The sequence below is a fragment of the Numenius arquata genome, chromosome 20, assembly GCF_964106895.1.
Source record: "Numenius arquata chromosome 20, bNumArq3.hap1.1, whole genome shotgun sequence".
Classification (NCBI taxonomy): Eukaryota; Metazoa; Chordata; class Aves; order Charadriiformes; family Scolopacidae; genus Numenius; species Numenius arquata.
In genome coordinates this window covers 6,854,702-6,877,875 of record NC_133595.1, presented here as the reverse complement: position 1 = coordinate 6,877,875, position 23,174 = coordinate 6,854,702, and the positions used below count along the sequence as shown (strand labels likewise).

The following is a 23,174-nucleotide window of genomic DNA, read 5'->3' as shown; positions in this document are numbered from 1 at the left end:
AAGCCTCTTTCAGGCACTTCAGAGAATTCCCCAGACTCCTTTCTGGGAGCCAGCGTTGCCCTGTGCCAAGGGCAAGAACTTAGTCAGAACTTTAAAGTTTTATCTCCCTCTTTTCCAACAGCTGAAGATATCCTCGGTGCTTTTCTCAGGCAGCCTGAGCCCCTCAACGGCTGCTTTTATACAAGCGCAGAGAAGAAATGCTGCTGTGACTTTGGGAGTCCTGATGAATTTGAGAGGTCTCGGGTTCTCAAGTGTGGATATTTGGTTTGGACGACAGGCGGGGAACTGTCATCCTGACTATATTTGGACAGAAAAAAACATTCCTGGCTTTGGTTTCTGCACAGTGTCTAAAAGCAATGGAACACATTACACTCTGAGGGAATCCATATGGTGTAACGGGGAACAGGAAAGGGAGGCAGGGGACAGAACTGACTCTGCTTTGTCTTCACGCTGTTAGCAGCGGTCACCAGGACCTGGATATCATTTGTAGGGAGTTGGGATTTTCTAAGCAAACAGTCAGGGATGCGTATCCCGAGATCTCTGCCTGCAATTAACGTCACATGAAAAAGCTGCTGTCAGAAGGGAATGAAAAAAACAAACCCAAACCATAAAACCTACAACGGTCAACTAGAGACTCCAGAGAACTCCAGGATTGGATCATCTGCACAGCACAACACCCCTGCCTCGTTACATCACCTCAGCCTTGCTTTGTTCTTTTCCATCTTAATTGCTGAAGTGTTTAGTTTTAAGTGGGGCTGCTGTATAACGCACACCACGTGGCTGCGCTCCCAAGGGCAAGATTTAGCTCAAAAATAAATACTTTCTCTCTTCTATGGATTATTCCCAGCACCGTTAACTGTTACTTCCAGCACTATTTCTAACCGGTTACCTCTGCTGCATTTGCCACATTTAGGAGGACGGTTAGCCCTGGTGCCAGCCCAGGAGTCACGCTGGCCCCAAGATGGCACAAGAAATACCTATTACCACGTATCTATTCTCGTGCCGAGAGGTGCCCCACAGAGAACAACCACCAGTGCTAGAGCTGGAGCTGCCTCCCCATCCAAAACGGATCTCACCTCGCACAAAGCCTCTTTGTTTATTCATGGATTAAGTGCCTATTACTCGCCATCGGAACAAACCGCTCCCACCAAGCTTCCCCTTTCGTGAACTGGGAGTTCTAGACGGAGGTGGGGAAGGCAGGGAGAGAAGAAGGACCCAACATCCGATGGCTCAAGGCACGAGCGCCAGCGTTTCATCTCTAGGACACCAGTCCAAAGCCAGGCCACGGGCCGGGGAGGGGGAGCGCTCGCAGCTGAATGTGATTTACCACATACCGGCTCCTCAGTGGCCCATGCGAAAAGAATTAGCAAACCCTCATCCAGCTCTTATTTTAAAAAGCAGCACTTACATATTTATCCCTTCATCTCACAACTTGGGGGGAAAAAAAAAAAACCAAAACTCAACAAACCAACAACCCAACATTCTTGCATGGTTCCTGTGGGAACGGCAGCTAAAACTTGTACTTTTTCAGTGGGTCATGGACTAAAAAGGATTGTATCTGCTGTAGCAGGGAGCAGCATTCCCCAGGGAGGGGGAGAATGAGGAATGTTCTTCAGTCCCCAAGCGTTCTCCCACTTTCTATCATGCAGCCCCTCGTGATCGGCATCTGCTGATGTTCCTAGAAAAGTCCATGGTCTGCTGAATAGCAAATGAGCTGAAAACAAGGCCTTGCTCCAGCTGGCAAAGAAAACGGAATATTTTGCTTAACTGTCAATTTGGAGCTGCAGCTCACAGAAGGGCCTGCACCACCCTGACCTTGTGTTACCAAAGAGACGTGGTCTCGACCCCAGTCAGAAGCTCAGCAGCGCAGTCACGGCCACGTAGCGGGCAGAATTTAAGGAATTAAATGAGGGAGAAATTTTCCTCAATACACAAATAACGAAGTGTGTCCAAAGGGGAGGATTAATTGCTTCCCTGGGTGCGTATTGTCATTGTTGCTCTTTGGGCTATAGTAACAATCCACTTGTGGATGGATCAATTCTCCTGAAATGCTGGGAGCAGCAGGGACTAGTGGGAATAGAATCAAAGGAGAGATAGGTCCTTTCCCGAACTCTGCCTTCCAACAAGTGATCTCCCTTCTCTCTACTCCCTCCATCTCACGCTGTCGCACAGAGTTCTGCCCACACTCCCAAAAGAAGTGCTTTAGAAACCCCAGTTCTGAGTATAAGACGAGCTGCTGTCCTATATTTAAAATTTCCCACCAGAAAGACTCTGCGAGATCCCATCTTTCCCTTTCAAAACCATTGCTGGACGTGGCTGCAAGGCACGGAGCTGCATCGCAGGAGATGGCAGAAGCCCCAGTGAAAACAAGAAGCTCTGGCAGAAGACCCGTCAGTCTCGTTTGTGGGAGACCAACCGGTAATAAACACCATGCAGAGAGTTACTCACCATCCACACTGATTAACTAATGACAGTATTTGTCCTTAAAGGAGCATTTGCCCACTGCTCTGACATCTTCCCTCTCTTCAGCCCCTTGTTTCTCCTATAACCAGCAAGAAAACCGACCAGTAGCTAAAGGAGAAAGGGCAGGAACATCTTCCCCAACCTTGCCCCCTCCTTTCTTCTCTCGTAACCTCCAGCTAAATTTAATGCAGCTCCTAATCTGTTACAGCCCTTGGCTCTTTTCCTGCTCGGTACAGCCATCTTTTTCTGCTCATACTTCAGGTTCAAGCCTGGATTGGAGCAGAGAAACTCTTTTGCAGGCTGAGAGCACAGGCCGGATTACACGTGAAGCAGATAAAACAGCAAACATGCAAAGCCAACCCTTTCACCCAGCCAGGCACAAGTTCACTCTCCGATCCCGGCCCTCCACATAAGAACACTTACCAGGAAAATTAAACCAGCAGAACCTTCTTCACTTCTCCAAAGCCTCGGGCTCCGACGGAGCTGAGCCTGTCACGGGAGGTAAAGTTTGTCAAAACCATACCTGGGACACGTGGGCACCCGCTTTGCCTTCTCTCGTCTCTTCTTCCTGCGGCCCCACTGACCGTCTCGCGTCTTCCCCGTTGTGGTGCGATTCCCTTCTTCTTACTGGGAAAATGAAAGGGTCAAAACGGTGCTTACCAGCTCAACTCTGGCTCCTCAAAAGCAATCACAGGGACATGAGGGAATATACCGCCCACCCGAAAGCCACGTTTACAAACCATTTCTGTAGCTCTTCAGCAGGTACATTACGCCGTGCAGAATTCCGGCTCTTAACTTGGCCACACAATGAACTTCAGATATGAAAACAAGATCAGGAGATCTTGAAATGGAACTTGCCTTTTGAAAAAAATAAAACATAAAATTGAGGGGAGCTCTTCTTTCCCCACAAAATCTCTTTTCCTTAGCCAGGGGAAAAAAAAATTTAAAAAAAAAAAAAATCAATCTCCATTTTCTGCAACAGCTGCACAGCTTGGAAGACGAAGGCTGCAGCCTTCCTACAGTTTTTTTTTTCCTTTAGGGAGAATAATCACTTGGATTGCGGTCTTGGATGCACTCTCTTCATTTAGTATCCAAAGAAAGTATAAAAAAAAATAAAGCAGATGCTCCCTGTTGTTTTTTTCCTGAATAAACCGACACCTTAGGCATAAGAGATGAGAATAGTGCAACAGACACTGAAGAGTTCGTCACCCCTGTCCCCTCTTCCCCAGGTGCCAGCACATGTGTACGTTTAACACACGTGATAAAGCATCCATCGGTTTTACCTTTAGTGAACTCCTTTGGGATTTGACGTAGAGGCTTGTGAAAAAAATGCATTTCCAAAAATGCTTAGCATGGAGTTGGTCTATAGCCTAGAAGATTATTCACTTGCCCCAAATAGCGGTTAAAGCAGCTCCTAAAGAACGTTCAGTCTCGTCCTTCTGGCAAATAGCCTCTGCACGGTCCCTTCGATCGCTGCCCTAGCACCATCCAGCAAACAGCGCGGGGAAACGTCTGGTTTATTCCAAAGGAATTTACACTAACGTGAACTTCTAGGAAATAAATAAATGAGTCTTTGCACCCCTGATTTTTACCAAAGCCAAGTCTGAAATTCACGTTTATGTTATTTGGGTGTTAAATCTAACCCAACCAAATCATTTAGGGGTTAAATCTGATCCATTTTCATCGCTCAAAAAAATCCACTGAAACTGTAACAGCCTCAAGTGGATATTTTGACAAAGAATACGTATAGAGGTCAGAGGCTGTGACATACGACTTTCTCAAACACCAAGGCATATGAAGTAATAACCATTCCCGTAACTACCGTATATTCCACAAAGTTAAAGATGTCTGTACAAGATTCGCCACCTCTTTGCTAATGAACAAAGATAGTAGAGGAACACAGTATTTTTGTTTGTTTTAAATATTGCTTGCAATATGTAACAAACAGTACGCTTGTGTATAACACTGTCATTAGAGATATACAGCACACACGCAAACATGTACGTACACACACACACGCACGCACAGCACACCAGCCCTACAGGCTGCCACTTCCACCAACAGTCACGTTACAGGATGGACTCGGTGGATAATATTTCTTCAGTCGGACAGTTGGAATACACAATAACAGCTGGATCCGTATTTCAGCTACTGTTTGTACATTCATTTTAATGCTCAGGAAAATATATATTTTATTTTATTAAGTTTTGCTGCAAAACAAAGAAACAAAAATGAATCCCTTTTTCTCACGTCTTAATTATTACTATTTATTTTCTTTACACTTTGATTGGAGTATTTAACACCTGCCTTTGGCATTATGGATAGAAAGCTCAGGAGTCTCTGAACACACTGTTGTGCCAAAAAAAAAGAAAAATAATGGAAGAAGAGTGTCACTTAGAGGTTAGAAATATTTGTTGTAACAACATATTTTCTCCAATCAGTGTTCACTACTTTATCTCTAAGGCACACACTCTGTCTTTAGGATCTCCTTACATCCAGGTTTGCCTCCGTCAGTCCCAGTTCTCGTTGAGCCTGTGAGTTCCAACGGAGAGATCGTGCTGACTTCAGACACTACCACTCACAGGCGCCTGGGAGAACCGATGCCGTGAATGATCTCCTCCGGTATCTCATGGCGTGAAGTGCAAGCGGATGCTTAGCCGTGGCCTGCCAAGGAATAAGGTATATCCCTCCGACAGCATCTCCCCTCAGAGCAGCACAAGGCTGCAAACCCGACACTGCAGGGCCCCAGATGTGGTGCAGTCACCGGAGCCGGACACCATGGAAAACATCTGCACATGGAAGTCTATTCGCCTCTGCTCTGAAAAAGTCTCTCACGCCTTCAGTAGACACGTCAGTGCTCTTTGCTTCAGGTCCTCCTGCTGGATCAGCAGCACAGGGCGAGGGGGCTGCCCGTCCTCCAGCATCGCTCCTCGGCCTTCGGACATTGTACGTAGAGAGGACTCCCTCCACCTCTGCCCAAGTCACATCAGTTATTTGCTTCCCTCTTTTCCAGGATGGCTTTGCGGGTAGCCAAACACGTCAGCCTGACTAGCGCTTCTCATCTAAAATGCAAATGAAAAGGAAGTAAAGGAGGGAGGTGGGAATGGGAAGGGAAGCAAGCGTATCCTTAGACAAAGATCTGGATCCTCTCCCGGATAACCTGCCGGCAGATGGGGCAGACGGTAAGGGCTGTGCTGCAGTCCGGGCAAGAGCCGTGTCCGCACTGGAAGACCAGTTTGATTTGGTCATCGATGCAAATGGGGCAGGTGATACGCTCTTCCATCTGCCGGTAGCGGTTCTGCAGCTCCTCCATGAGCTTCCTCTGATCGGTGGACTCGGAGCTCGGGCTGCACTCCACCTCGGTGCTGTCTGCGGGGGCAGAGAGCAGGGAGAGTTAGTCACTGCTGCGCCCTGCCCCACGCAGGGGCTCTTTAATAATTAGACTCTGCCCCTCAAGAGTAGCAATTAGTGCAGACTAAACTCTCCTCACTGAGCCTTATACAGGGATTCCTCAAATAAAAAGCCTGAGATGATGCTTTTTACAGACTGGCCAGTGTTGCCTTCCTCCATCTAGTTGCTGGGCTGCTTTGTGTGTTTGTGTTTTTGTCTGAGTTTGTCCACTTGGGTTTTTTAAAGGGAACAAAACGTTGTCCGATATGTCCTGCCTTGGTCTTCTGGAATACGCTGCTGCTACCTTCAAGTGGAAACATTCAAAGCTGGTTGTAATGTTCTGCCATATTAGTCTGGGAATCCTTACTATGTTCTCGCAACCTCCTGTTCACTTATGTTGACTTTTGCATACACGAAGCTACACAAATAGTGTCGTTTGGTCAACTCTATGAAATGGCAAGAACCCCAAATCCTGGACAACAGCCAGCTTAGGTAAAGAGACTCCTCCTGGTTTCAGCTTAATACAGCCACTGTTCATCTTCTGCTCCTCCATCTCCGATTAGGTCACTTTACACTTCAGTACAGATTCCCCTTTCCCCAACATTCTGGAATTGGTGAATTAGTTGCACTTCAGTGGTGCAAGAAGTGATTTCAAATACATAAAGGTGAAGCAAGTTTGGGGACAGGGAGCTTGCTAAAGGCAAACACCGAAGACATCACTGATAGGGAAATCCTGCTGATACTCTCAAGAGACCTTGACTTTCCTCCTCCAGTAGAAAGCTGCATGCAAATGTCTCATTTTGAATTCTCATCATCATTATTTTGTTGCCAGTCTGCAGCAGAGACAAATGTTCTGCCTGCTCTCAGGTAAGCTTTCTATTTTTTGCATTATGGAGTTCCACAGGGGATTTCTGTCTCTGCCAGCCGTGTATGCCCAATGCCACGGGACAGATTCTGGTTCCCCTATGCTTTTGTCCAGGCATCAAGTCACAAGGCTCTAGTCTGACTCCAAAGGAGTCCACAATTCTAAGCCATGAGCAGCAGGACACGGAGGCATGGTACGTGATCACCTAAGGAATCTAAAAGATATACAAGTCCATGGGACCTGATGAAATCCATCCCAGAGTCCTGAAGGAACTGGCTGATGAAGTTGCAAAGCCACTTTCCATGATATTCAAAAAGTCATGGCAGTCAGGTGAAGTCCCTGCAGACTGGAAGAAAGGAAACATCACACCCATTTTTAAAAAGGGAAGAAAGGAGGACCCTGGGAACTACCGACCTGTCAGCCTCACCTCTGTGCCTGGGAAGATCATGGAGCAGATCCTTCTGGACGCCATGCTTGGGCACATGGAGGACAGGGGGATGATTCAGGACAGCCAACATGGCTTTACTAGGGGCAAGTCCTGCCTGACTAACCTAGTGGCCTTCTATGATGAAGTGACTAGGTCAGTAGACAAGGGGCGACCTATGGATGTGATCTATCTGGACTTCTGTAAGGCCTTTGACACAGTTCCTCACAACATCCTGCTTGGCAAATTGGAGGGATACGGATTTGATGGGTGGACGGTTCGGTGGATAAGGAATTGGCTGAATGGTCGCACCCAGAGGGTGGTACTCAATGGCTTTAAGTCCAGATGGAGAACAGACTAGTGGTGTCCCTCAAGAGTCCGTCCTGGGACCAGTACTGTTTAACATTTTTATCAAAGACATAGACAGAGGGATTGAGAGCACCATCAGCAAGTTTGCAGATGACACCAAGCTGTGTGGTGTTGTCGATACACCAGAGGGACGGGATGTCATTCAGAGGGACCTGGACAGGCTGGAGAGGTGGGCCCAGTTGAACCTCATGAGGTTCAACAAAAGCAAGTGCAGGATTCTGCACCTGGGAAGAAACAATCCTCAGTATAAATACAGACTGGGGGATGAGGTGTTAGAAAGCAGCCCTGAGGAAAGGGACTTGGGGGTGCTGATGGACAAGAAGCTGGACATGAGCAGGCAATGTGCTCTCGCAGCCCAGAAGGCCAATCGCATCCTGGGCTGCATCAAAAGAAGTGTTGCCAGCAGATCCAGAGAGGTGATTCTGCCACTTTACTCTGCTCTGGTGAGACCTCACCTGGAGTACTGTGTGCAGGTCTGGAGCCCTCAATATAGAAAGGACATGGACCTGATGGAGCGGGTCCAGAGGAGGGCCACCAAAATGATCAGGGGGCTGGAGCACCTCAGCTATGAGGACAGACTGAGGGAGCTGGGGTTGTCCAGCCTGGAGAAGAGGAGGCTCTGGGGAGACCTCATAGCAGCCTTCCAGTACCTGAGGGGGGCTACAGGAAGGCTGGGGAGGGTCTGTTTACAAAGGTCTGCAGTGACAGGACGAGGGGCAATGGTTTTAAGTTGGAGAAGGGGAGATTTAGGTTGGATATTAGGAAAAAATTCTTTACCATGAGGGTGGTGGAACACTGGAACAGGTTGCCCAGGGAGGTGGTTGAGGCCCCTTCCCTTGAGATATTCAAGGTGAAGCTCGACGAGGCCCTGGGCAACCTGGTCTAGTTGGGGGTGTCCCTGCTGACTGTGGGGAGGTCGGACTAGATGATCTTTGGAGGTCCCTTCCGGCCTGGACCAATCTATGAATCTATGAATTCATTTTCACGTGCACTTGCACACTGATCTCAGCTAGAAAGACACCAGCTCTCACAACTGCTACGGAAAAAGCTTCAGTGGGCAACCTGCATTAATTCTAAGGCAAGTGGAAACCTGCTGCTGGCTTGTTGATAGGCATAACATTGCCCACTCTGGACACTGAGTAATGGGGACAGAAGACAATCTGTTTAAAACTCAGCTAAAGAGCTTTATCAAAAGAGTCCAGCCCAATGATTCCCGGATAGCTGGCTAATGCCAGCCCTGCACAGACTCTGCAATTTCAGCCGAAGGAGAAACAATTCTTTCACAAGATGTAATTTTTCCTTTCTCGCAAATCTTCATTGTTAAATCACTGTCTGAAAACAGTTAGACTGACACACGGAGAACCTAATATTTGCTTTCAATAGACAAGATAAGCCAGGCACAGGACAAGCTCCATCAAACGTCCTGTCCTGTCTATGCAGCTTGAGCTTGGCCCATGACACCTGAGAGGATCTGCCTTTTCCTCTGTAAAGGTCGTCAATGCAGGCACACACCATCTCCCCCCTCCCCCCCCAAAAAAACCAAACCCCAAGCAAACCAAAATTAACTCCCTTCCTTATGCTTACTTCACTGAGAATCCTTGACGCTGCTCAAACTAATGCTGTGCAGGACCCTTCCCAAGGAATTAACAGCAGGAACAGCAAACGTACCTTGTTTCAGTTTTTTCGTTATTGTCACTTGACATTTGATGCATTTCTTCATCCTCCTGGAGCATTCTACCACGAATGATACAAGAAGAGATTACAATTGAGTCTATTGATACCAGAATCAAGAGGAAGGCGACAGACCCAAGAACATGAGCTTTGAGCAACCAGAGACCTCCCTGGACGATTAAAAGACAGTTTCTGCACAGAAATGAGGACACTACCTTCTTTTTGAGCTACATCCTGATCTCCTGCTTTAGTCTCTGCTACGCCAGTAGCAAATACGATACCTTTAAGGCCTCAATGCTCTGTGCTACTGGAACTGCTGCACTGTGGATCAAAACAGCCCTTTGCTCCAAGGGAAAAGGATGCAGCTCTAGCACAGAGTCCTCACCAAATCCCCCGTGGTCAGATTGTGAGTGTCTTGAGAGACAACAAACTTGCTGACACGTTTGAGCAGGCTGCCATTAAAACAACTGAAACACAAACCAGTAACAAACGCCAGAAGAGGAGGGAAATCCTTCTCAGGGGTTTTTTTGATGGATAAAGCACCGCCAGCTAGAACTGAAACATCTGGCTTTCCTTCTGAATTATCCAGAGTATCTATAAGCACAAGCAAAGCTGCCTGGGGTCCTCATCAGCAGGTAGTCGGAATACTCTACTTTTTATAGAGAGCTTTGGACATCTTAGATAAGACAGTCCTGAAATCACACTGGGCTTGTTTCAGGACACAAACAGCACAATAGCTATGTGTCTAAACAGAGCATGATTTACGAGAGCCCAGTTAGGGAAGCTCTATGGTGGAACAGGAAAGAAAAACTATAAAAGAAAGAAAAAAAAACAACGAGAATGGACTTACCTTCACACACAATGCTGTGCTGGCATGGGAAGAAATGGATGAGCAAGGCCAGCTCTGAGCAGACCAGGCACTCTGTGGGGACTGCCACGCTCGAGACACTAAGGTTGGTCATTGTGTTGGGGGTGGTGTGGACACGGCGAAGGCTGCAGGTGACGACTGAGCTGTCTGAAGAAACCTGCTGTTCCCTGCAACCGTGAACACGTAATAAAATTTGAGCCACATACTCCAGGTCCTGCTTCAGCAACCAGATAACACTGTAGTGATCCCTGGCAAACACTCTCCATGGAGACTGAGCAGGAGACACTCAGGTAGCATAAACCCGTGAACCTTCATTGCCCCAGTGGGACCAACTCAGCCCCTAGTAGCTGGAATTCTGACTGGATCCAGCTACGAAGAGCATGGATGACCAATATTTACACAAGCTGAAACTGCTCTTTTGGAGGGCAACAGTAAGGTATTGACAGTACAATCATCTGCTGGGAGGAGTCAGCTTTTAGAAGCTATTTTAGAAGTGCAGCTCTAAGCATCCTCCCTATTTGCCTGTTCCTGAAAAATGCCCAGGGCGGTTGTCTGTGATTCAGATTTCTGCCCGGACATTATGAGCCCCCAATCCAAAACCCTCAGCACACAATCCATCCATTACTTTTCCTGCCAGCTAGACCTACTACCTAAACTGCAGGAATGACTAATGACTGAACAGAAGGACAAGGATAGTCATTTACTAGCAAATGTCTTCGGTACTGCCAAGAAACCCCTGGCCCACCAGGAGTATTGCAAAGGTGTGCTTTTGGGTCTTTTGATACTAAGTCAGTAAGTTTCTGGGAGGAAACCGCTTTCTAGTTTCTTACCAAAGTGGCAGTAGCTTTGCTATAAATGCGTTTGAACCCCTGATACTCTTCCTCTTCCGGACCTACTAATTTCAGTCAGACTAATCAAGCAGCTTAAGAAGGTTTAGCAAACGATCCTGTCCTGACGGCTCCCGGTGTCCTTAGGATCTAGTACACAGCACTCGGTCTGCAGCGGCTGCCTCAGCTCTGCAGACACACACCCAAGTCCTCCAGCGGTACCACGACCCTGGGTCTGTGCCCTCAGATCAAACACGACTCTGTTTTCATGTTTGCAAAGGCAAAATCCAAACAAATGTGTCTCGGAACCTGAGACAGAGCCATCTTTGACTTGCTACTCTCCCTTTGGCATTTTCTCAGCTATTTCTCTTATCAGTTGAAAAATAAGTATTTATCTAGCTCTGGAATAAATTCTGAAGATTCTGGTGCCCACTCTTTTCTTGCTCTTTCTCTTTGTTTAGACTTTAAATGTCTCTAACTGCAGAATCCAATGAAAGTAAAACAGAATCCAGAATCACTCTGCAAGAGAGAAGTTGCTCTTGGCTTCAGTGGCCACTCGTCTCACACTGCCTCAGGGCCCTCTAAGTCAAGAGGCCGAGTTTTGCACCAGGCAGTATAAATCTGCTTTTCCCAACTCTTCCAGATGGCAGTATGTACCCTTAAATAACCCCTCCAGAAACACAGGGCCAGCAACCAGCTCCAAATGAAACAGGAGGTGCTCAGACCGACATCCAAAGTGTTTCAAAGAGGCTTCATCCCTCCTGGAAAAGCTGCACACAGTGACACACAGTGCATTTGGCAGGGAAGTATATTGTAGCTGGTTTCCAGAGGAAAAGGTTTACCTGAATTTCTGTGAGAAGTCTTTGACGATCTGGACAATCCTTCCGTCTGTAATAAGGTCTAAAGGAGACTTTCCCCGATGGTTTGCATAATTAATATCTGCTCCTTCTTGTGCTAAGTAACATGCAATTGCAGTTCCAACATTCAGCTCTACATTTCCAAGAAAGCCAGAAGCCTGCAGCTAAAAGATGTTGAGAAACACACTCTGTTAATAGAAAAAATTTCTGTTATGTGGCTTTGATCTCTATCAAGTTCTAAACAATGTTTAGTTCTTAATCCTTGTACTTATAATTTGGAAATGCAATTTAGCATTCTTTTTTGAAGACACAAAAAGATCCTTCAGCACGTAAATAGCAGACTCAAATCTTGCATTCCAGGAACAAGAGCGCACAAGATTGATCCAAACTAATGGTTACTAATCATAGTAACAGGCATTCACTTATGAATATACTGAAGGTACTGCAAAGGAGGTACACTGAAGACACCTCAGTCCCTACCAATTCGTGAACAGCTGTACATACGTGTGTTTAAAAAAAAAAAAACCACCAAGTTTTGTGCACATTATCCAAACTAATTTCAAGTCAACAAAAATTTTCCACTGACTTCAACACCAGGGCATGCAGATCAGGGCAAGTAAAATTAGATGTGAAGGAGTCTATGGCATCTAGATATAACGTTACTGTAAGCAATATTGGGAATGACACGCACAGATGCCTCTTGTTGCTTTAAGACTTTCTGCATCCAGGGCTAGCGACTGGCTGTCCCTGGCACAACTTAAGACCAAACAACCAGCAAAGCCCTTACGCAGACTTTGAGTGAGATGATGTGCCTCACCTCTCACATTCTGCTCTGCATCTGCAGATAACTGGGGTGTTTGTGGTTAGCTATCCTCATATTTTCCATGCCATCAGACAGAAATGAATTGCTGTGGTTCTGGGGCATGAATTAAACCCAAGAGTCTTGGCTCTGCAACGGGATTCATGACCTTTCACATGTCAAGAAAGAAGCACACAATGCTAATAAAAATATCAGGGGAGACAGTATGAATTGTTGTCTGACTATGTGAAGTTTCATGCTATAAATTCAAGCATACCCTCAGAGGCCTCAGAAGATCTATTCTTGCTTTCCCACAAGCAAGAAGGTTTGTTTCCATGCTCCCCATCTGGACTGGCTTTACACAATTTCCCTGCCTTCCATTGCCCCCTTAGATCCCACTATCTGCTGTCGTTTTAACATTGTCAAGCATTTTCCTGCCCTTGGTGCTAGTATTCCTCCTTCTCCCAGCTCACCTTGGAAAGGAGGGCCAACCCCATCTCCCCTTCGCGCTTCTCCATCATGACGGACATCAGTTGCTGCCGTTCCAAGGCAATGTGCATGGCCGTGTCCCCGTCCTCATCTTCAGCGTTGACATCGCTGCCTTCGCTGACCAGCAGCTGCACCATCCCCACGTGTCCCTGGATGACAGCCAGGTGCAGCGGTGTCTGGTTGCGGTTGTTCTTGAGGTTGACATCACAGCGACCCTTGAAAAGGAGAAGAATTGCATCAAACAGAGTGAGTGGTTGCTGCTGAGCTTGGCTGAAGAAAAGTGCTGCAGCTGTGCTGCTTGTTGAGGCCCCAAATCTCAAGTCCATCCTTGTCAGGACAGCAGTATAGAGTCCTCCAAGAGAGCTATGTGATCCAGCCCTCTGTATCTTGGCCGTATGACCCACACACCTCAAATATCAAGAAAGGAAGAACCGAAAGCCAAGTGCCCAACCAACACACAGATAACATTTTCCTGATGATGACTTGGGCACAACAACTCATCGCTTCCCTGACACAACCAAATCCTGCAACTACTCCAAGCAAACAGTCACGGACTAGCTTCTCTAAAGCAGCGTTGATTCCTTGCTCTCTGATGTACTTTGATCAAAGGAAAGAGGAGAAAAACCTGTTCAAATCTGAATCTTTCTGCCCCTCTGCCAAACCTGCAGGCGAAGGCAGCAGCGTCAGAGAGCCTTTGAAGACATAGAGATCATGCGAAAAATAAAGCAATCATTGTATGTTGACAGAGACGTTCTTGTGAGTCCAGCACTAACTCAACAGTGCTTAGGAAACACAGGGTGTTGGGAGTGGGACAGATGGGAGTTTTTGGTGGTGGTGATTTGGTTTTGTTTTGTTTCTTACCTCCTTAATGAGAATTTCTGCCACTTCTTTGTGATTATTGAGAGCAGCGAGGTGCAGGGCAGTGAAGCCATCTTCCTTTTTGGAGTCAACCAGCTGCCGAGCTCTTGCTAGAATCTTCTTTATGGCTCTAGAGTGTTGGAGGTTAATAGAGATGGAAGAGTTACTCTATCGGGAAAGAAAACAATGCTGAAGAGACAGGCCTGCCTCTCCTGCTCAGTGGTTACCAATGTTCATGTTTTAATAGGCAGACATAAGCAGAACAGATTTCCTACCCAAGCTAGGGAGGCATGAGAAAGATGGGATGGGGAAAGCAGGCAGCAGTTTCCTGTGAATACACAAAGGAGGGAAGGAGGGCAACAGCTGTACCCAGGCATATCTAAACCCAAGGAATGTATAACCAACCAGTTCCTTCCTAGCCATCTAGAACTACATCTGCTACCTTCTTACTGTTAAGACAGCAAGCCCGAGTTAACATCTGTAAAAGCAGTAAAAAAATGAAAAAAAGGTCACTCACAGTTTGTTGCCTTTTAGAGCAGCATAGTGGAGCAGGTTGAAGCCTTGACAGTTCTGGACAGTGAAGTCTATGTTGGGTACTTCAGTGAGAATCTCAATAACGACCTTGTAATCTGCAGTGATAGCATAATGCAGGGGGGTGTCTCCCTGGGAATCCTAGAGAAGGATAGCAAAGCAGGATACAGGTTACCTACCCCAGAGCATCAAACGAAGCAGCTCACCCTGAGGGACAGTTCAAGAAGATATACAGTGTCACCAGGTCACACCAGTTCCAGGCCAAACATCACTGGCATCCATAGCGGTTTCATAGCCGTTGTGAAATCATTTCCCCAGGGCTTGGAACCAGCTGCTGGGCAGACAGCTGCTGACATTCCTAACTAGCTTTGAGAGACTGACCCAGCACAGTTGAGTCCCACCATCACTCAAGCACACCCTAAAAAGGGGCTGGGTCCAATTCACAAATTCACTGCCCTTCAAGTTCCTAAATGCCAGCCTTAAAAACCTCACCACTCCTTACTGCCGGGAAGAGAAGTGTTTCAGGAACGCACATTAACAGCAGGTCAGTTTTCCCTGGAAGCCCAAGTCCAGCACAGCAGAGAATGCTACCGGATTGAGCCCAGCAGACTCACAGCCATGAAGGGGCAGAGCTAAACCCAGAATTTCAGAGTACTGAAGTCAGAGGAACACTTGCCCTGTGCAATGCACGGTGGTATTTTTCAAGAGAATGACCTTCAAATTCTATGAAGCAACAAATAGCGTAAGACAAAAAAGCACCTCCCCATCTAGGAAAAAAAAAACCAACAAAAAACCCCCCTCAAACACACACAAAACCCCAGACTTACTGGGAGGTTGACATCACAGTTGAGCTCACAGAGGGTCCGCACCACCTCTGTGAATCCTTGGCTGACAGCAACATACAACGCTGTGCACTTTGCATTGTTCAACAGGTCCGCGCTGGCTCCTTTACCAATAAGCACACGGGCAACCTCCGCTTGGTTTCTGATTTAAAAGCAAAGAGAAGACAGATTAGGTTCAATGCTGCGCAGACGGGAAATTCTTCCCCCTTGAAAGGCAATAGAATTTCTTGGGTTTTGTGTTCTCTTGACCTCATCCCACCTTTTCTTAGTATTAAAAAAAAAAAAACCAAAACTAAAAAACCGCAACAAACCATTCCTAATTTTTACTCTAGAATCTGCTCTCTTACTCCCCCAGCCCCCTGAAAAAAAATAAATCTAATCACCAAAAACTCCTTATCATCTTTTCCTGTTCCCCCCGAAATTTCTAGCATGGAAACTGACCTATCTGGGGAGGTTACATTAACGCACTAAGAAATGTAACTTTGGCCCTGAAGCTCAAAGACCAATTTCTAACAAGCCAAATCAGAGAAAAGCCTCCATCCACCACATACCCTTCACACAAACCGCCCATTTGTAACTAGAAATGTCCTTTTGCAGCCCTTTAGGTCTTGTGTCAGAGATAGTAAGAAAGATATCCTACCCAAAAGCTGCGTAGTGCAGTGCTGTATCCCCCTCTTCATCCCTTAGGTTGACAGAGGCATGTGCCTGCAGCAAAATCTTCACGACATCCAGATGCCCCTGGTAGGAGGCGATCTGCAGGGCAGTTCTGCCCTGGTTCTTTGCGTCGACCTGCAGGAAGGGCAGAGACGCAGCAAACACCTTGGTTAGGAAAGACCTTGCCTCGTGTTCGGCACTTAGCTCTGTTCTAGAGCAGGCCCAGCAGGGTGGGAGTCACTCGCTGCAGAACAGTTGCAGGCTCAGAAACGCTAAGCAGAATCCATGCCCTGTTGACTCCGTGTTATGGACATCAACCACCAGGCTGACCTTGCCCCAGAATATTTTTAAGAGGGAAGGGGGTAGCACATTTAGTCAAGAAAGGAGAAGCGAGTGAAGAGAGCTGGAAGCCAGGGTTCTAATTGCAGCTCTGATGCCAAATCCCTCCATGCCTGCAAGCAGAATGCTTCTTGACATCTCTGCCAACAATTCCTTTCCCAATAGGAAAATGTGTGAGGAGATGAAATTAGCTTTGCATAAGGCTTTGAAGATGCCAGGTCCCCATTATTCCATGTTATTCCAGGTACTTCCCTGGGCACGATGGCTGGAGGGTACTTCACAGTGTTGAAGGGCTGCAATGAGACTGAGAATTAAAGGGACTGAAGAACAAAAGACAGACTGTATGAAAGGCAAAAAAAAAAATTAAAAAAAAAAGGAAAAGAAGCTACTGCAATCAGTGGGAGGCTAAGGAGAAGAGATGAAGGAGCTCACAAAACCTCAGCAGATTGGCAAGGAAAACAGAGTTTTTTCCTTGCAGCTGGTTCTATGCGGGAGTCAGGAAAAGAGAACATGCGAGACTTCCCTTAATTCACTCAAAACGCTGGGTGAGTCATTTAGGCAAGGAGGCATTAGAGGCCACGGTGTTATTCTTCCATTTACGCAAGAAAGACAATGCTGATAAGCTGGAAAGTCCTTGGCAAGCAATTTCAACTTGCACTACTAAGTGAACACCAAATCCAGCCTCCTCTGGCTGTATATAACACTCTAACAGAAATAACTAATTTATTCATATAAATATTAGAATAGAAATAGAATATAGAATAGAAATCTAATAGAATAATGTAATAATATAACAGATTCCTGACTCTCGGCGCTTTCTTATCTGGGATAAATTTGACAGTTGCAGGTATTTGCCTGTTCCTCCCATCTCCAGAGGCCCCATTAACATTGTAAATAAAAAACTATAACAAATACCAGACAACTAACCACTAAATCAGCTTCACAGGGGTTCCTTCAGAACTGATCCTAGTTTTCCTGGTTCATGCATCAGCTGCTCCTGCCAGCCATGCAGACAGCCTCAACAAAACCTACATTTTATTACCAATGGTTTCCAAGAACACTGCTGAAATACTTTGGTATTCCTTTTTTAACCTGTTAACAAACCCTGTACCCCTCACTGAAGGAGCGTGAGCCTTCAAACAGGCAGCTTGAAAGAGCAGTGATCTGAGTAGATGTCATCCTGACAGTTTGGCACTCTGCAAGCACCGAAACTGTGCAGCAACAAGTCGAGCCCGGTTCCCTGCTCCAGTCAGGCAGGAGATAAGACACTGCACAGACACGCACAGGATCCGGGCGGCTTTTCTCTTTCCCGATTCCAACAATTCCATTTTGCAAGGTCGTCTAAGGACAGGCACATTCAGCCAGACACAAGCCATGGCTTTCTTTTCAAACAGAGGCCAGACACTCAGACATCTTGCTACTGTTTTCATACAGATAAATACCTCTCCCCCTAATTCTATAGGTGCAGTGTCCATACAAAATATGGGAAAAGCCAGCTTTGGAAACACACTTTAAGGATTTAACTTTAGTTCTGATTTAATGCCACAAACTGCAACCATACAATATGCACATTTAACACACAAATTTAATCCTAAATTGCAGGAAAACAATTTTCCAGCAATTAGGAGCTAATACTAGGTCTGAAAAATCTATTATTTTTCTCTCATCCTTTTACTTACTTCACCACAAAATTTTAGACAGTGTTTTAAAGAAGAGTAACAAAAAGTAACCGTTCAAGATGTCTTCAAAACTCACCTTGTCCGGGTACTTCTGAAGGAGCTCCCGAACTTTAGCTGCGTTGTTGAGCGCTGCACAAATGACCAGGCACCCTGCGTGCTCCGACTCCGTCTTCTGGGACAGCAGTTTCTCCAACACCGTAATCAAAGTACCTGGTGGGAAGGAGAAACAGCCACAGGTTAAGAGGAGCAAAGAGCACATATATACGTGTATACGGTTGGCATCGTACGGCTGTATAACCACACCATGGGCCTGTTGTACCTCTAATATTTAGCTTGCAAAAAGAGCTTCACAAATTTGTGGCTTACGGAGAACTTTGGCTTTATGAGCCTGACATTTTAAGAACCTAAAAAACAAGAGAGCACGCTACAGAAGAACAACAGAGAAAAATCACTAAAAGGCAAATAATCTGAACAGGAATTCGTGGTTTTAGAAAGGATGCTGCAGGGAAGAAAGGTCTTTTCAGGTGAGCCCTCTAATTACAGACTTTTGAGTGCTTGAGAGGACAGAGGTGTCAGTTCTCCAAACAGAGCAAAGGTAAAAAGCTTGGGCTCATTTGGATGTTCTCCCTGAAGTCGAACTTGAGCAAACAATTTAAGACCCATCTACACAGCAAAACAAAAAAACCCAGCAGGTCTGTCCTCTCTCCTGTATGATCCACACATCTGAAGGAAGTAATATGGTGAGGCTACAAAACATTTTATAAGCAGATGTGCGAAGCAGACAAAATCCCCTCTACACATCATGTGATCCCAAATTCAATTTCGGGGTGGACTGAGCAAAATACACTGATTTGACAACACTCTCACATAAAGACCTGGGAATATTTCACAAGTGTTTAAGAATTAGCACCCTCCTACAGGAAATGCAGTGAGATGGAACAGGAAACTGAGACAGATCAAGGCAGAAGCAAATACTGAACCTAGGGCAGTGCTATGGCGAGCATTCCCGAGTCCTAAATTCTGTATTTTCCTGTTAAGACCAGCTTTGCTTCCCCAGTTAAGGCACGGCTTGTTTTTAGAGCTCCGTCCAGGGAAGACCGGGCAGCTGGAGTTTAACACTGTCCAAAGAGCGTTGCTGTTGTCAGACCACAGCACCCATTTCACAACCCCTGACAGATCAGCCATCTCTGGTTCTCGCTATCTCACTTTTTGACTCCTTTGCGCTCTCCGTTGTCATGAGGTTTGCCTCCTCATCTCTCTGATAGGCCGTCAGACAAGCCGGGTTAAACGTCCAGGACTGCCCTCCAACCGACACTCGCAGATCCCCATCCCCATAGACTTTGATCACTTTGCCGATGTGCCCCAGGGTCTGCAAGGGAAAAGAGAGAAACGATTTTTACAAGGTAAGACGCAGCGCGCTGTGCAGCTCAGAACCAAAGCAATGCTTCTAAGAGTGGTTTCGCAGGCAGCACTCCCGCTATGTGAAAAGAAGCAACGAAGAGTGACACGCTCGCAGACAGCTCCCACCTCAAGGACATCAGAGGGTTCTCAGCAGTTTCTCTATTACTGGTTTTACATAAAAAGGGTTTCCCAGACACATTACAAACGTCTGGAGAGGAAGGTGGCGAAACAACAAAGCACAGCGTGAAGAACCCTGAGAGAACTGACATAATTGGGACTAGGAAAGGTTTCCTCTGTGCATTTAATTGCTCCCAGAGGACACCTGTATCCTGCTTTTTAGCCATACTGGTCTGATTAGACCATTTTTCCACTTGGACACTTTCCTGCCTCATTCCAGAGAATTAGGAAAGGCACAAGAGGACTGGTTTACTTTGATTGGTGAAACTTCTTATTTGACTTACTGGTAGCCAAATCCTTTGTCAGATTCCCCATCTACCCGCTTTGCTTTGGGTGCTGCAGTAGGATGGTATTACCGATAGCCAGTAGGACTAGACAACATTTATTTTGCAAGGCCTCGGCAGCCCCAGAAAGGTCTGTGCGCTCACTGACCAGCAGCAATGCTGGAGGCAATGCAAGCTTAAGTCACTATTACTAATTGCTTGGGAAAACTGGAAGTTACTGGACTGTCCTGGAGCTGGCGCGCACTCACAGGTGCCATTTCATCTGTCCACTCCCCATGACCAGGTTGGAATCGCTTCACTGTTTCCATATCATCTATCACCCGGACAACATCACCAACCCAAAAGGTGTTGAGCTACAAGAAAAAGAAAGTCATAAGCTTTTGGGGGATGAAGCTAGGGAAAAAAAAAAAAAAAAGCGATTAGCCCCTCCACCCCCACCCTCAAAAAACCCAACCAAACGAGAAGCCCATTGACTCAAAAACCAAGGCATTACAAAACATAAGTAGGGCTACCAAGACATCTGTAATCACTGCTCTGCAAAATAAACATAGTCCAAGGGCTGGGGTATTTCTGTTTTAAGCCAAGTGCACATTTAAGTAGGGAAATAATTTGGGACAGAAAGATTGTCTTCTTTTCTTTCTTCTTCAAACCATTTATAATTAATACCAGTATATAAGTACACATGGAACTTCCCTTGGTCCACCTCGTCACTCTACCTGACTTGGCACTGGAGATTTTAATTCACTTTAATAAGGAAGTTGAATCTGTTCATTATTTAAAACGGAAAAGGGAATCCAGAGTTTATCTGTACTGGTAATTTGCCAGATGCTCCCTCTGCTCACTGAGCTAAGAAGGGAGCACTGTCAAAACACACTTTTCAAAGCAGACTAATTCTGCGCAAAACAGTCTGACACCGCATTTTCCATTGGAATTGGAGTTTTTAGCATTATGACCTTGTTCAGGTCTTTCACAATTTTGTAGTCTTCCGGCAGCTCTTTCTATAGCTATTAGCCCTGTTTCTAACCATCCACATTTCAAGTCCTCAAACCTCTGGGGAAGGCCAGAGCTATGAGCTTTAGAAATGCAGACACAAAATTAGAACAGCTGGATTAAAGACTGAGGTCATCCAGAAAAATCAGAGAGAAGCAAGACAAAGAAAGATGCAGAAAGGAGAATAACGTGAAGACACAAGAACAAGGAAGAAAACAAAATGAAATGGAAATGACGTGGAAGAAGGTTCATTGCAGATGAAAGGTGCTGCAGAAAGATGAGCTACTGTAGGTCTACTGTTAGTGCTCTTATCAAAGAAGCTGAAATTAAGGAATGGAATTTCTTAAGAACTTACATTTGAAATGCAAAGGTTCAGAGAGCCTAGTAGCCCAGCTCCCACTGTCTGCAACCATCTGTCTTAGCTCTTAGGCTTGCAGAAAATTCTGCCTAGAACTACTGCCTTTAGAATAGCAGTATATTTCTTCAGCGCTTGCTTGAGACACGCTGTGTCCTAACACAGCAGGTTAAACTGACCCCTACTCCCTGCGGCATTTCTCGTTCTGGCCAAGCTCACCTATCAGCACCTACCTTCGTCAGAGCTCCAGGATGGAAAGTCCAGCGGGTTTCACTGTTGAACTGGACCCTCACGTCCCCTCTGTCCGTGATTCTGTGCACAGTCCCTGTCTGGCCAATGAACTTTTGATGAAGGGGAAAAAAAAAAAAGTAGGGGAAACCCCCTAAATAAATCACATTGCTTAATAGTGGGGAAAGCAGGCATCCAAGGCACAGATGGCTAAATTACCCACCACTTCCAATTCACAGACCAACAGTGCTCCCAAACCTCCTTTAAATGAGATGCAGTCATTGTTTTTTCTGCAAAAGGAGGGAAAGGCTGCTTAAGAAGCTCCTCTAAAGTAGCAGCATATTGGGGGAGGAGGGTGATAGGGACACAAAGTGTGAAAAACCTTGAAAAAGCAGCACAAATTGTCCTCCTTTTTCCAAATGACAAAGTTGGGCAGAGATCACAACGTTGTTCTGCAGTATAATACCAGCACGGCATGCTCCGAGAGGGAAAAAAAAAGCAGGCACAGTAGAGGAGACTACAGAAACCAAAGTATAGTTGGGCAGTGCAGTATTCTCTAACTGCTGATTCTGGCCAGTCCTGAGCAGCCGATAGTTTTGAAGGAGACAAAACCTACCAATTTCTGAGATGACAGGAAGTTACCGTTTCTCTGTTTACAGCCCTCTCTACACCTGCATTCAGCAACAACAGGAATTCAGAAGTGCAGAGGTTTAACAGCCTAGCAGGTTGTTAGCTACATAGCAACATTCGAAAACTATAGCTTTGGGGATGAAGGCTGTAGCTGGAATAAAAAAAATCATGGCTCTACTGACAGCCACCTAAAAGTTCATGCCAGAAGACAGTATGTCACTGCCTGCCAGGCTAAAAAAGGAGACTGATGCTCAGCTGATAGATTTCCACATTGAAATTGAAATGACATAGTTTATCTTGACATTTGAAAGTCTGAATTCAAAAAGACCGCTCACCTGCAGGGCAGGTTGGGCTAGGATACATATATAATGTAAAATAGTATAATCTTTATAATTTTATAGCACTGCTTCATATAGCAAGGCTTCAGACAGCTGTCTCAGGATCAGACCTGCAGGTTATTCAGTTTACTGACTCAAGTGTAGTTGGCATTTGGGTCACTTGTGGTTATACACTTCCCTCCCTCTCCAAAAAGCTACTTTTATACAAGTTACTAATACAGGTTCAGAGAGAGGTCTTATTACTGTAATGGTGAGTGTCAATATGTGATTTTTGTCTTGCAGTAAATCTACTGCACAACAGCAATACGTGAAGGTAGTTTATTCTATTTTGGGCAATATCTGTAGACTATTAAAAGCCAAGAAAGTTGGCTTAAGAAGAAACAAAAAGCACAGACCTTTTAATTTATATGGCAAATTTATTCATTTAGCTGTTATCATTTCATCTGAATGTAAGCCCACACCAAATATGCACAACCCCCTGGAGACTTACTTCCACGATTGCCCCCCTGAAACATTATAATACAGTCATAAGTGTCATTTCTATCTTTATTTCCTCTACTGATTTTTTTTTTTTTTTAGACAACAGGTGACTACAGACTGATAGCTCTTCAAACTAAAGACAAGACAACAGGCTAAGCTCCAAGAACGTCACGTGGGCTGCGAAATTTTAGCTGTGGCCAGGGATAGAGCCCACTGTTGACAAAACACATAACTTTCATTAATAGTAATGCACAGTGCGAAAGCAGCCAAACAGGGAATAGATCCAGAACTCCAAGGAAGAGATCCGCAGGTCATTTAAAAACAAACAAACCAGCCATTAGCTTTTTGCACTGGCTTCCAAGACCT

At 45.7% G+C, this 23,174-nt stretch overlaps 1 protein-coding gene across 2 annotated transcripts in view; it reads right to left on the bottom strand.

The window, feature by feature from the left end:
• Nucleotides 1-4,053: 4,053 nt before the first annotated feature.
• The window catches only part of MIB2 (MIB E3 ubiquitin protein ligase 2), a 49,579-nt gene continuing 30,458 nt past the window's right edge, over nt 4,054-23,174 (bottom strand). Inside the window, exons 8-20 of one of the 2 annotated variants that reach the window (XM_074161816.1) lie at nt 21,366-21,473; nt 20,036-20,140; nt 19,132-19,294; nt 18,002-18,135; nt 15,894-16,042; nt 15,239-15,395; nt 14,398-14,552; nt 13,884-14,010; nt 13,007-13,237; nt 11,720-11,898; nt 10,033-10,217; nt 9,180-9,245; nt 4,054-5,832 (exon numbers count right to left, since the gene is read on the bottom strand). In XM_074161816.1, coding sequence (XP_074017917.1) covers nt 5,591-5,832; nt 9,180-9,245; nt 10,033-10,217; nt 11,720-11,898; nt 13,007-13,237; nt 13,884-14,010; nt 14,398-14,552; nt 15,239-15,395; nt 15,894-16,042; nt 18,002-18,135; nt 19,132-19,294; nt 20,036-20,140; nt 21,366-21,473 — 2,001 coding nt within the window. In that variant the 3' untranslated portion in view covers nt 4,054-5,590. The remainder of the gene's footprint in view (nt 5,833-9,179; nt 9,246-10,032; nt 10,218-11,719; nt 11,899-13,006; nt 13,238-13,883; nt 14,011-14,397; nt 14,553-15,238; nt 15,396-15,893; nt 16,043-18,001; nt 18,136-19,131; nt 19,295-20,035; nt 20,141-21,365; nt 21,474-23,174) is intronic. The other variant, XM_074161817.1, reaches the window with a different exon arrangement.